Here is a 12,500-nt window from a genome sequence, read left to right as displayed (position 1 = left end):
AGTGTGTAATTGTAGGAAATGGTAAAAGTAAAATTAGAAGCATCGCAATTTGTAAGTGAGCGAGGAAAATGGTAATAAAAAAGGAGAAGAAAAAAACGGACGGACGAAATCAATTCACTAGAGATTTTTTTTTCCCAGACTCTCTTTTCTTCCTTTATCACATTTTAGTCCTCCATCTTTCATGTTTATTGGTCTGTTGTGTTATTTTCTTCATAATATTATGAGAGGAGGTTATTTTTGGATTGTGAGTCGTCGCCCCCCCCTCCCGCTCCCTCCCCATGTGCAGTGAGACGAATGTGCACTGGCTTCAGTGGCTAGACAGAGATAGTGGCTCTGCTCCCTCCCAGATGAGAGATACAGACATGCCATAGTCTGTCTGTCAGTCGGTGATAATGTTTATTGATTGAAAAAAATACACACACACACCAAAATTTGATGGAATGGGGGGTTGGTGCGTGAGGAAGCGGTACTTAGTTGTGTGTGTGTGTGTGTGTGTGTGTGTGTGTGTGTGTGTGTGTGTGTGTGTGTGTGTGTGTGTGTGTGTGTGTGTGTGTGTGTGTGTGTGTGTGTGTGTGTGTGTGTGTGTGTGTGTGTGTGTGTGTGTGTGTGTGTGTGTGTGTGTGTGTGTGTGTGTGTGTGTGTGTGTGTGTGTGTGTGTTTTCCTTTCCTTTTTTTTTAATATGGCAATGGGTCGATGGGAGCCAACAACAATATATACTGCACACTTGACTTGCATCCCTTGACGGCAAACTGTGTTTTTCATAATGAATTCCCACTGTAAAGACAAAAGACAACATCAGGCCGATTATCCAAAAAAAAAAAAATGGTGTGCATGTGTGTGATGAGCAGTGGAGACAGAGAACTTTTTTTTTGATGGAGTTAAATAACACGAAACATTTCAATTGGAAAAAGAGAAATCTATTATCCAACTGTTTGTTTTAGCCCCCTCTACCACCCCAACACACACACACACACACACACACACACACACACACACACACACACACACACACACACACACACACACACACAGGCGCGCGCGCCCACATATGCCCACATATACATAGTGTGCCAGATAGAGAGGTGTGATCCACTGTTAGCTCTGGGGTGTTTGCTGAGGGCTGTTTGTGCTTCAACGCAGTAGGGAGTGATGAGACCGAGAGAGAGAGAGGTGTGTGTGTGTGTGTGTGTGTGTGTGTGTGTGTGTGTGTGTGTGTGTGTGTGTGTGTGTGTGTGTGTGTGTGTGTGTGTGTGTGTGTGTGTGTGTGTGTGTGTGTGTGTGTGTGTGTGTGTGTGTGTGTGTCAGAGGCCGCCGTGGTGGAAGGAGAGAGAACCTGTCTATTGGTCCAAGCCTTTCTCTCACGGCGCACATGTTCAAACAACCACATGAAAGGATGGCACGATAAGCGTGTATGTATAGTGTAGACTTTTCCCTCATTAAAAGCGACTTTGGCCCAGGGCAGCCACCGCCCTCCGTCCCTGAATTTGTTCTCCCTGCAGTTAAGCACAGACCATGATAATGTCTTCTTGCACTGCTATTTTGTCATTATTAGGTTATATATTTTTGACTGTGTGTTTTTGCATTACTTGTGCTCATGATGGTTATGGCTGAAAAGCCAGCAAGGGCGAGCAACAGCAACTGAATTGCAGCTAAATCGTGCTTCGACAAGGCCCTGGTGTTTTGGGAATGAGGCAGAGAGATGGGTGGAGAGAGACAGAGTCCGAGGAAGAATACCCATAATCAAAGTTCGTACTCCTTTAGATTTCGTTGAAATATGCTAAGTACTTATAAGTATTAACACTAAGTGTTTATTTTTATTTTTGTAGCATAGTGTAATACTATTTGTAGTTGAAACAGTATTTCAATATGAAGTAAATGTCACTTATATTATATTATATACAGCTAATATTAATACATAATTGAAATCAGTTGTATAAATATTTGTAATTATACAGATATGGCAATCAAGTCAGAAAATTAACTTCATGGAAATTGGTTTTTTTTTTTCGCAGTGTGAATCCATTCCTCCATATTTGTTGATTCGGCTTTTGATGTTCCTACGATTTTACACACACACACACACACACACACACACACACACACACACACACACACACACACACACACACACACACACACACACACACACACACACACACACACACACACACACACACACACACACACACTTGTGTATGTCTGTGTCCTTAAAATACCTGCCTAATTTTCCTCAATTGGGCGTCAATTCAAATCTCTAGTGTGTCGCTATTCTGTTAATCTCTCATGTGTTCTCATTTCAGTCGCAGCCAAAAATAATGTCAGGCTCCTGATCCATGTGGACCCAGTCCTGATCACTTTAAGACACCAGGGCCAGGGAAAGAGAGACTGAGACAGAGACAGAGAGAGGGATGGAGAGATGTGGAGAGAGGTAGACGGCAGGCTGAGGTTAACCAGGCTGGCTTAAACAGGAGCAAAGGCGCTCTGTATCCGTTTTGCAACTAGTAACAGCCCCCGCTTTCCGCCACAAAAGCACCGCTGTCCCTTTATCCCCAGATTAGGTATTGTGGCTAAAAGCTAAACTACCTTTTCTTTCTTTTCTCCCCCCCCCCCACCCCTCTCGTCATCTCTCCTCTCCAAAGTGGAGAGAGAGAGAGAGAGAGAGAGAGAGAGAGAGCGCGCCGCTGTGTCTCGTCACCATGCATCTCTCCATCCCTCTTTCTTTGCCTTTGCTTTGCTTTTCATACGGCGGCTAACAAGACTTGCTACTGCCGTCGACGCAGAGGCACTCCAAGTCATTAAATCAATCCTTTTGTACTTACCATATTCCCCTCCAGTGATGGCGGCCCATCTGATTACGTGCTTCATGCATATTCACAACGCCGCGGCGACAGCCCTTTAATGAGCTCTTACTTAATCACAGGAAACAATGTTCATCTTGTTCTTTTTTTTCCTCCCCTTTTTTCCTTTTCCTTTCCTTTCTTTCCTTCCTTCCTTCATTCTTTTCCCTTTTTTGTGCGTTCTTTCATGCTTTCCCTCTCTTTCTCTGTCACTTGCTTTCACTCTCTCTCTGTGACTCTCTCTGTTTCTCTTTACTCACTCTCACAGTTCCTTTACACACACTCTCTCTCTCTCTCTCTCTCTCTCTCTCTCTCTGTCTCTCTCTCTCTCTCTCTATCTCTATCTCTTTCTCCTTCTGTGCTCTCTTTAAAGAAACCATCTTCCCAACATTAGAGCGCGGTCACAACAGCCCTGCGTAATGAGGAGCCTGCGCGGTGTCACTCTCCACTCCACATAAATTGTAATGTTCAAAAAGTGACTTAGCCGCCGAGAAGTTGAGATCTGCCCCCTTAAAACTCCGATAGACAAATTGGATTACCGGGTATTGGATTAAACAGAAAATGGCTGGATAAGAAATGAGAAGAGCTCGCTGTGATCACAGGGTTTTAATATATTTCTTTTCTTTTTCACCCCCCCCCCTTTCTTTTTTTCTTTTTTCTTTTCTACCCCTCTTCTCTTCCCTCCCTTCCTCCTTTTCTAAACCTCGCCTCACTCATTCCCCCCCATCCTTCTGCTTTTTTTTGGGAGGAAAGGAAATCTAGGTCTTTTAAACAGACGTGCCAAAATCAAATTCATTTGTAATTGTTCTGGTGGCATAATACAATTTGCTGATTTTTATCTTTCTCAAATGAGGTGGGAAAATATGTAATTAATCTAAAATTAGGCGAAAACATAACAGTCCACCCGTTGTGTCAGTTTACTTTTAAATTCAAATTGAGGGGTTTGTTTTTTTAGTAGGTATATTTTATTATTATTTTTAATGAGTATCTCAAAGCGGGAGACTTGAGCCTGATGTGTATCATCAGATCTGAATTTTTGAAAAATCAACATGGCCCAGTAGGAAGAATCTCTGTTCTAATATTGATTATTTGAAAGTGTGTGGACTTCATTTGGTAATGATACCGTGATTAAAAATGTGTTTCTTTTTGTAAATGTCAAATACACACAGCTTGTACCACCAGTGCCAAAATACTCACATTATTACAAAATGTGTAAGTGATCTGTCTTGGCATACTGTTTATGTTAAATCTGTACACAGAAATCAATCTTTTGATTGCACGATAGGGTCTTGAGTAGTTTTAAGATGTTTTGACATGATGGAGACTAACATTCCATGATGGTGTCCCAGGAGGTCTGTACCAAGGCCGTCTCCTTAACTAGAGACCAGACCCTCCCTTGACGACACACTCGTACTCGTACAGTGCAGAGTATTGCCGTAACTATTTTGGACTTCATATTTTTGTTTACGAGTATTTAGTATGAGGTCTTGTCACTGGAATTTGTTTGACTTGGTGACCTTTTTTTATTAAGTACAAGTATAGTTTGGCGCACAATAATGTGAAGCATTAAATTGAGTGGTAGTTGTAGTGCTATATAATTTTCAATTTTTTTATTCTTATTTTCTTCGGATTTTCTTTTTCATATTCCTTTTCAATTATGACCTCCCAAATAAGTCGGTTTCTCTAGATTTCATTGAATACCATCATATTTTGAATAGCAAATTAAATGATAAATTAAAGTTTCTCGGGAGATTTTAAATATTTCTACTGATAAAGGTCTTGATATTTGTCTTAATTTGAAAGATGCATAACTTCTGATTAGCTGGGAACATTTTAACATAAATAAATAAAATAAAATAAAAAAAAACACCCCAGGGTAAAAAAGGAATTGTAACAGTCCTCTGTGAAGCAGCGATGGAGGAATAGCTGTGGCACATACCAAAACAATTCTGCCGGTCAAAGAACCTGTGTGACCACATGAACTAATCAGACACAATAACATCAACATAAACAAAGGCTTCATCCTCTGCTAGTTAACTTCAGAAAGTAAAAGCTCAGCTGAGTGGACTCGAAGGAGGGAGGGAGTGAAGGATGGGGGGGGAGAGAGAGAGAGAGAGAGAGAGAGAGAGAGAGAGAGAGAGAGAGAGAGAGAGAGAGAGAGAGAGAGAGAGAGAGAGAGACTCCCCAAGTCCTTTGGCTGAATAGTAATTGGGCTTGTGGAATTTTGGCCTAATGAAGCGAGCTGTGTGTCCTAGTGTGGCCCAATCACTGAGATCAAAGGCCTGGGCCTGCAGAATAGAGGCTGAGAATGCCTTCTTCCCTGAGTCAGAAGTGACCAGGGTCAACGCTCAAGGGCTCTGGTGTGTGTGTGTGTGCGTGCGTGAGAGAGAGAGAGAGAGAGAGAGAGAGAATTTCAGAGACAAACATTAGAACATGTGTACAGCCCCTCTGCAAGTGCGCCGTCTGTGTCCCTCTTCCTTGCACACACACACACACACACGTACATAAGCGCTCTCACACACACGGACTTCACAGTCTGGGATAGCTGCTGGGAAGGGGGTCGCTGTGGACTAATCCCAAATCGCTGCACAATGTCACACAGGCTTAATATTAACGTTTATTATTTGCTTGTTTTATTTGGCCGCGCCGAGTCACAATGACCTGTCACCACGCACTTTATCCCTTCCGAGTCGCGCCACTACGGAGGGAAATATAAAAAAAAGTCTGAGAAGAAGAAAAAACATCCTCCGTCCGTCTCGATAATCCAATGGACGGTTTCCTAAATCCACCCCCCCCCCTTCTCTCTTTTTCTCTGCCCTTCTTTCTTCACCCCTCCCCTCTTACCTCATTCCCCTCTCTCTATCCCTCTCTGTATATATCCTATTTTCCCCTCACTCTCTTTCTCTCTGTTCTCTCTTTTATTATTATTAATAAAATGACACACACATCTGGCTGAGGGGACTGACTTGAGAGAGAGGCTCCCCCTGCAGAACAATCCTGTGTTTCGGTTTGCTGTGTGTGTGTGTGTGTCTGTGTGTGTGCGTGCGTATTTGCGTGTGTGTACACGCGCGCCTGCGTGCGTGAGGGAGGGTCTTTAGGTTTAGGAGGGACTGGATCTTCAGACTGGGGGGTGCTAGGCGAGCGGCGCGGAGCGGCGCGGAGCAGAGTGACAGGGCTTCTCCCCTGCCGCCCCAGTGCCCCCCCCCCCGCAGCGCGCCCATGCCTTTGTTGTGGCCCATGGATTTGTCTGTCTCACATGACCGCCGTCACCATCACATGGGTGCCAAGTCACACCACGCAGGCGAGCCGAGGCGGGATGGAGAAAAAGAGAGAGAGAGACTGGAAAAGAGAGAGGGGTGGGGGGGGATAACAGAGAGAGAAGAGGAGAAAAGGGGAGGCCAAAATGAATTGAAATGAAAGGGAGCGAGAAAAAGAAGAAACGCCGCCACCGCCAACTGCACCTCCCGCCATAACATGGGTGACAGCAGATCAGATTGAGTCTCTAAGAACTTGGGGGGGGGGGGGGGGGGGGGTGTTCAGGGCGCCTCTGTCTATGTCCACCCGACAGTGCCCAGACATCTACAACAAACCAGTCCTCTGCCAAACATCCATGTCATCCAGTATTTTGCGTGCTTTCGTGTCCAAGAAGACGATCTGAAATCTGGGATCAAACTATCCCCATTTATGTTGTAGTGATCTTTAAACTTTATATTGAAATGACTGATTATGGTACAGCGATCCTCGTTTGACCACCTGCTGTGACGACTCTGGCTGTGTTCATTGCATAGCAAAGGGAGATTAGATGTACTTTTTTTAATATGCGATCGTGGCGCGAACGCCTCCCGGCTTTGACTCCTTTTTGCTTGTAGATCAGTCACTATTAAATGATTCACAGTAGGGATCCCTCCCAGACACAGATTGTCTGTGGAATCTTAACAGCACTTAATGGATAACCTCGATAACCTCAGGGTCCCTCGCGGTCCCAGGTCACTGGCTTCCCGTCGTCCAATGAATTCTATTTCACGCCCTCATGGCGAACTTTGTGACAACAACAGACACGCGTACAATTTTTGCCGTATGCCTTTTTCTTATTTATTTATTGTCTTATCAGGGGCAATCATCTGTGTGTTTATCCTTCAGCTCTGTTGACCCCTTACAGCCAGTCCAGTCTCCAGAAGAGGTGTTCAAGCTCATCCCTGTCTCCCCTGTCTTTACCCATTAGCAAGGCTAAGAGCTAAGATAGGGACTGGGTTTTTTTCTTTTTTGTAATATTGGCATCAGCTGAGCTTTTTGACTTCACACACACTCTCTCTCTCTCTCTCTCTCTCTCTCTCTCTCTCTCTCTCTCTCTCTCTCTCTCTCTCTCTCGCTCTCTCTCTCGCTCTCTCTCTCGCTCTCTCTCTCTCTCATTTGGAGAGTAGGTTTTCACCCAGGCATTAAGGTGCAGCGGCAGCAACAGTGATTACATAAGCTTAGAGATCTTTCATCTCTCCACCTCACGCAGCCACACACACACACACACACACACACACACACACACACACACACACCCTCTCTCAATGCCTTCATCTGCCCTCAAAGAAATAATTAGTGTCAGCAGTGGAATACTCGCCACGCTACATGCCGACGGGAGTCACGTGACCTCCAGCGTCTCTCCTCGCCCTCCACTTCCCCACCGCTCTACTCCGCTGCCATAAACACACGCTCTGGAGTCCTCACCACGACCTTTTCAAATACAAACGCATCGCTTGCTGACGTGCACAGGTCCATTTTCATCTCAGGCAACACACACACACACACACACACACACACACACACACACACACACACACACACACACACACACACACACACACACACACACACACACACACACACACACATACACTCACACACATCGAAGACTCTTTTTGCCACGTGGCTTGGTGTGTGGCGTGATGTGCTGTGCTGCGTTGCACTGTGGTGGTTCACCTGAAGTCACCCCAGTAGCCCTTTGAGGTGGAGTCCGTTACTTACATTCTTACAGGCGTCATTTCCCAGACATGATGCCCCTCCTTTTCCTCTTCCTCCTTTTCCTCTTCCCCTTCCTCCTCCTCCTCCTCCTCCTCACTCACTCACTCATGTGCACCACCACTGACGCAGTAATATCGGCCAGGAAAGCCAACGGGGGGGACAAATCGGTCAACTCTCCCAGGCCCAGGGAGAAAGGGGAGCCCAGATTTATGTCCTCGTACACTGTATACTGTATATTGCAAGGGGGTGCCCTTTCAGATAGATGAATTTGTCCTGTGCCCAGTCAAACCTGACAGCAGCCCCTTATGTCGACCATGTTGGGATGAGATTTCTCTCTCTCTCTCTCTCTCTCTCTCTCTCTCTCTCTCTCTCTCTCTCTCCCTCTCTCTCTCCATCTCTCTCTCCCTCTCTCCCTCTCTCTCTCTCTCTCTCTCTCTCCCTCTCTCTCTCTCTCTCTCTCTCTCCCTCCGCCGTCCCCTCAGCGTCGGCCTCCAGCGTGTATAGTAGTAAGCCTCAGGCGAGGGCGTCGCCGGCCTCACCTGTGGTGTAAGCGGCCCGCCGTTTGGCACGCGTTTTCCCCGTGTATTACATTAACGTTGCGGAGCATTAGACCCGGCGGATCGCACCGGCCGTGCTGAGCCGGGCCTGAGAGTGCTGAGCGAAATGCTTAAGCCCTCTCGCCACATGGCCTCAAGAGCGTCCCTGTGTGTGTGTGTGTGTGTGTGTGTGTGTGTGTGTGTGTGTGTGTGTGTGTGTGTGTGTGTGTGTGTGTGTGTGTGTGTGTGTGTGTGTGTGTGTGTGTGTGTGTGTGTGTGTGTGTGTGTGTGTGTGTGTGTGTGTGTGTGTGTGTGTGTGTGTGTTACTTACCTCTGAAGGTAATCCCTGCTCTTAATCCAGCACAGGCTCAGTCTTATTGTCAATGGTTTGCCCGTCTTGCAAAGTGTCTCATATTTTTGCCTCGGAACACACATCTGGCTGACTTCCTAACTTGCGTGTCAATCTCAGCTGTTGCGGCGAAACCTGTCGGATAATCTTATTTGATTCACCTCACTCAAAGAGGGGGGGGGGGTGCTTCACTTGAACGTGTGTGTGTGTGTGTGTGTGTGTGTGTGTGTGTGTGTGTGTGTGTCTCAGATGATCCTCCATAAATTCTTGTGAGGCCGACGCTAAGTCTGCTGCACAGGTGTAATACACAACAGGATTGTTTGGTCTTTGTGATCCTGTTTGCTTTCTTACACCGGCCCCTTTAATACACTTTGCGTTAATCCACTGTAACGCACACACAAAAACAATAAAGAATGGCTTTGTGTAGGGGGCAGAAATTGTGTCATCGGTATTCTAGCCCATGGCGTTAACGATAGGCGTGAAGACGCTTGATGATATTTATTGCTCTGCTAGGAAGCGCTTGCTCATGTTGATCGCAACGAGTTATGTTAAGTCGTCCTGAAGACAAGCAGTTACTTGCTGAAGTGTGTGTGTGTGTGTGTGTGTGTGTGTGTGTGTGTGTGTGTGTGTGTGTGTGTGTGTGTGTGTGTGTGTGTGTGTGTGTGTGTGTGTGTGTGTGTGTGTGTGTGTGTGTGTGTGTGTGTGCGTGTGTGTGTGCGTGCGTGCGTGCGTGGGTACGTGCGTACGTGTGTTGGCGTCTAAATACTGTGCGATGCTTCAAGCTGGCCTCCACAAGTAGCCACATGCTACAGTGTGTTTGTGCAACGTAACTTACTCCAGGTTAAACATGCAACAGAAGCTGATTGTAGAAAAAGCGTTCGTGTTCGGGTGTTGTCCGCAGGGACTGTCCTGTCTAACTACTGTGCAATATGCTACTGACAGGAGCATTGACACTAAAAATGTATTTTCTACTGTGTTGTCTTGCATCAAATGACAGTGTTATCTATCATATTAATTTGCATTAGTTCTATGTATTGTGAATGTGACTTCGGTGTAACTGGTGGTACAGTATAATCCTAAGTGTCCATGTTGCCATGGCGCCGCGTCGTTCGGCTGCCTATCTGGTAACTCCTGCTCCCGTGCAACTTGTTTAACTTATTTTTCATGTAGGCCTATGACCATATTTATTTTGTAATTTTGTTACATTCATGACCGCGTGTATGGAAAGCACTTTTAAGTGCTGTCTACAGCGTCAATACGTGGTGAAGTTTGTTAAATTTCACCGTGGTGTCCAGTCCAATTGATAGCGGTAATGGAATTACTATGGAGACGAAATGCGCATTCCGGAGGGGACTCGTTGGAGCAATACATGGATCCGACAGCACTTTTTTCCCATGTCAGCGGATATTTGCCGGACTTTTGTACATCTTGGTGAACGGCAAGTGCGAAGATGCCGTTTTTGTCACCCTGCGAGCGCAACTCATCCAACCCGGAAGAGCGCTTCCCCCCTCCAGGAGACTGCGGCTGTCTACGGTCGTTACTGTCTGCGTTGCCGTTGATCTACGCCTCCACACAGGATTCCACCTTCTCAGCTATGGACCGGACAATTACCCTACTCTATTTGTTTGTTTGTTTGTTAGTCTTTCTGCACTATGGAGTTAACCAGAACTGTCATTTCACTGCAAGCTAACCCACAAGGTTACGGTTGTATGTGACAAATAAATTACTCTTACTCTTACTCTTACTATCTACTGTGTTGAGTAAGATCCTAAGTGTCCATGTGTCTTCAATGTAACTGGTGGTACAGTATAATCCTAAGTGTCCATGTGTTTTCGATGTAACTGGTGGTACAGTATAATCCTAAGTGTCCATGTGTTTTCGATGTAACTGGTGGTACAGTATAATCCTAAGTGTCCACGTGTCTCCTGTGTTGTTGTGTCTGCAGGGAATAATAAGGAGGAGGAGGAGGCCATGATGCAGGAGTGGTTCATGCTGGTCAACAAGAAGAACGCCCTGATCAGGAGGCAGAATCAGCTCTCGCTGCTGTGAGTCCAGGCACACCAACACTCCCCCCACCCCGTCCCCCGCTCTGCATGTCTCATCTCAGCCTCTTCTTTATCACATATCCTCCCCGTTCTTTCCTCTTCTCTTTTTCCTGTCTCCTCCTCTCACCATTTAATTCTCCTCTCGTCCCCTCTCTCCCCTGTTTCTCCCCTGCTTCCATCATCTCTCACTGCTGTGACTTCACTTCCACCAACAACACCACTATTTCCACTCACTCACTCACTCACTCACTCTTTCATCTCAGTCCATTTCATCCTTTTTCTCCCCCCTTCTCTCCTGTTTCCCCTTTGGCCTCCTCTATCCTCTCGTTTTCATTTACTCTCATCCATTCTCCCCTGCTTCTCCTTTCTCCTTATCTCTCATCGTCATCCTATCGTCCACACTTGTCCTCTCATCTCAGCCTCCTCTTCTCGCTCGTTCTCCTATGCTGTCCTCTTCCAATTCCAATCTCTATTTTCCTCACTTCTAATTTGTGTACCATCATTAAAATGGCTAATTTTAAAATACCAAAACGTACACAGAGTAGAAATGAATGCCAGGCACTGGATGCTTTTTTTGTTGTACACTACTCCAATACATATGCTTCTACTATTCATAGTCAATAGACACAGACTTAAGGCTCATTACAATGTATTGGTCCACATGTAGTCAAGTCAAGTCGGTTTTATTGTCAATTTCTTTACTTGCACTGATCATACAAACAATTTGAAATTATATATTGAAAGTATGTATTTATCCATGTTACATTACATCATTAAGTCATATTATTACATTATTTGGAACAGGCAAAATAATTGCCATGTAAAGCGGTACAAAATCTGTATTTTCATATTGTCCATCTAATGAAGAGCCTAGTGTTCGTTAATGCTTCACCCGTACACCAGTCATGCAGTGTGACCGACTGTTTCAGTAGCAAGAGACAGAGAAAAGAAAAAACGAAGGAAAAAAAATCACATCCTTTTCATTCCCATCATAGAAGGAGTTTCAAAGACCTCCTTTTTTGCAAATGGCAGATTGGAGTATTCTAATCACGTCATATCACTGGAAGGGAGCCTTTTTTTAAGTGGTCAATTAAGCCCGCCGCCATGATGATTATTTTCTCTCTCTCTTTTTCTTTTTTTGACTCTAGTTTCTGGCTCTGTGGTGGACCGGGGGGCTCTGAAGGACAAATTCTATTATGGGGGAGAATTAGCTCATTTCCAATACATTTTGAAAGGGGACAAATTGAATTTGCGCGTTGATACACACCCCACACACCCACCCCTCTTTATTTTTCTTCCCCATTCTCTCTCTCTCTCTCTCTCTCTCTCTCTCTCTCTCTCTCTCTCTCTCTCTCTCTCTCTCTCTCTCTCTCTCTCTCTCTCTCTCTCTCTCTCCCCTCTTTTCCTTTCCCACAATCTCTCCCTCCCTCTCTTCCCCCCTACCCTCTCTACAGCCAAACAGCAGCTTTGTTTGGGTTTGTGTATCACTTATTTGCAGTAGATTAATGTGGTGAGGGTTGGGTGCTGGAGGTGTGGGCGAGTGCTGGAATCGATGTTTATTAAAGGTTTCTTTAAGTGTTTAATGATTTAGTCATTAACATATTGATGAACTTTTCCAACTTGCCCAGGGAGAAGGAGCATGATCTTGAGAGGCGCTTTGAGCTGCTGAACCGGGAGTTAAGAGCAATGCTGGCCATTGAAGGTAAGAGAGGAGAAGAT

General features: G+C 45.4%; 1 protein-coding gene across 2 annotated transcripts in view; it reads left to right on the top strand.

Moving 5' to 3' along the window:
* The window catches only part of ehbp1 (EH domain binding protein 1), a 286,125-nt gene that overhangs the window by 259,218 nt on the left and 14,407 nt on the right, over positions 1 to 12,500 (top strand). For both annotated transcript variants that reach the window (XM_063192821.1, XM_063192822.1), the window contains exons 22-23: positions 10,682 to 10,781; positions 12,410 to 12,483. In XM_063192821.1, the coding sequence (XP_063048891.1) occupies positions 10,682 to 10,781; positions 12,410 to 12,483 (174 nt within the window). The remainder of the gene's footprint in view (positions 1 to 10,681; positions 10,782 to 12,409; positions 12,484 to 12,500) is intronic.

The sequence above is a fragment of the Engraulis encrasicolus genome, unplaced genomic scaffold, assembly GCF_034702125.1.
Source record: "Engraulis encrasicolus isolate BLACKSEA-1 unplaced genomic scaffold, IST_EnEncr_1.0 scaffold_25_np1212, whole genome shotgun sequence".
In the NCBI taxonomy this organism is placed as follows: Eukaryota; Metazoa; Chordata; class Actinopteri; order Clupeiformes; family Engraulidae; genus Engraulis; species Engraulis encrasicolus.
Note: the sequence above shows the minus strand (reverse complement) of the source record. Positions and strands in the feature narration are given on the sequence as shown.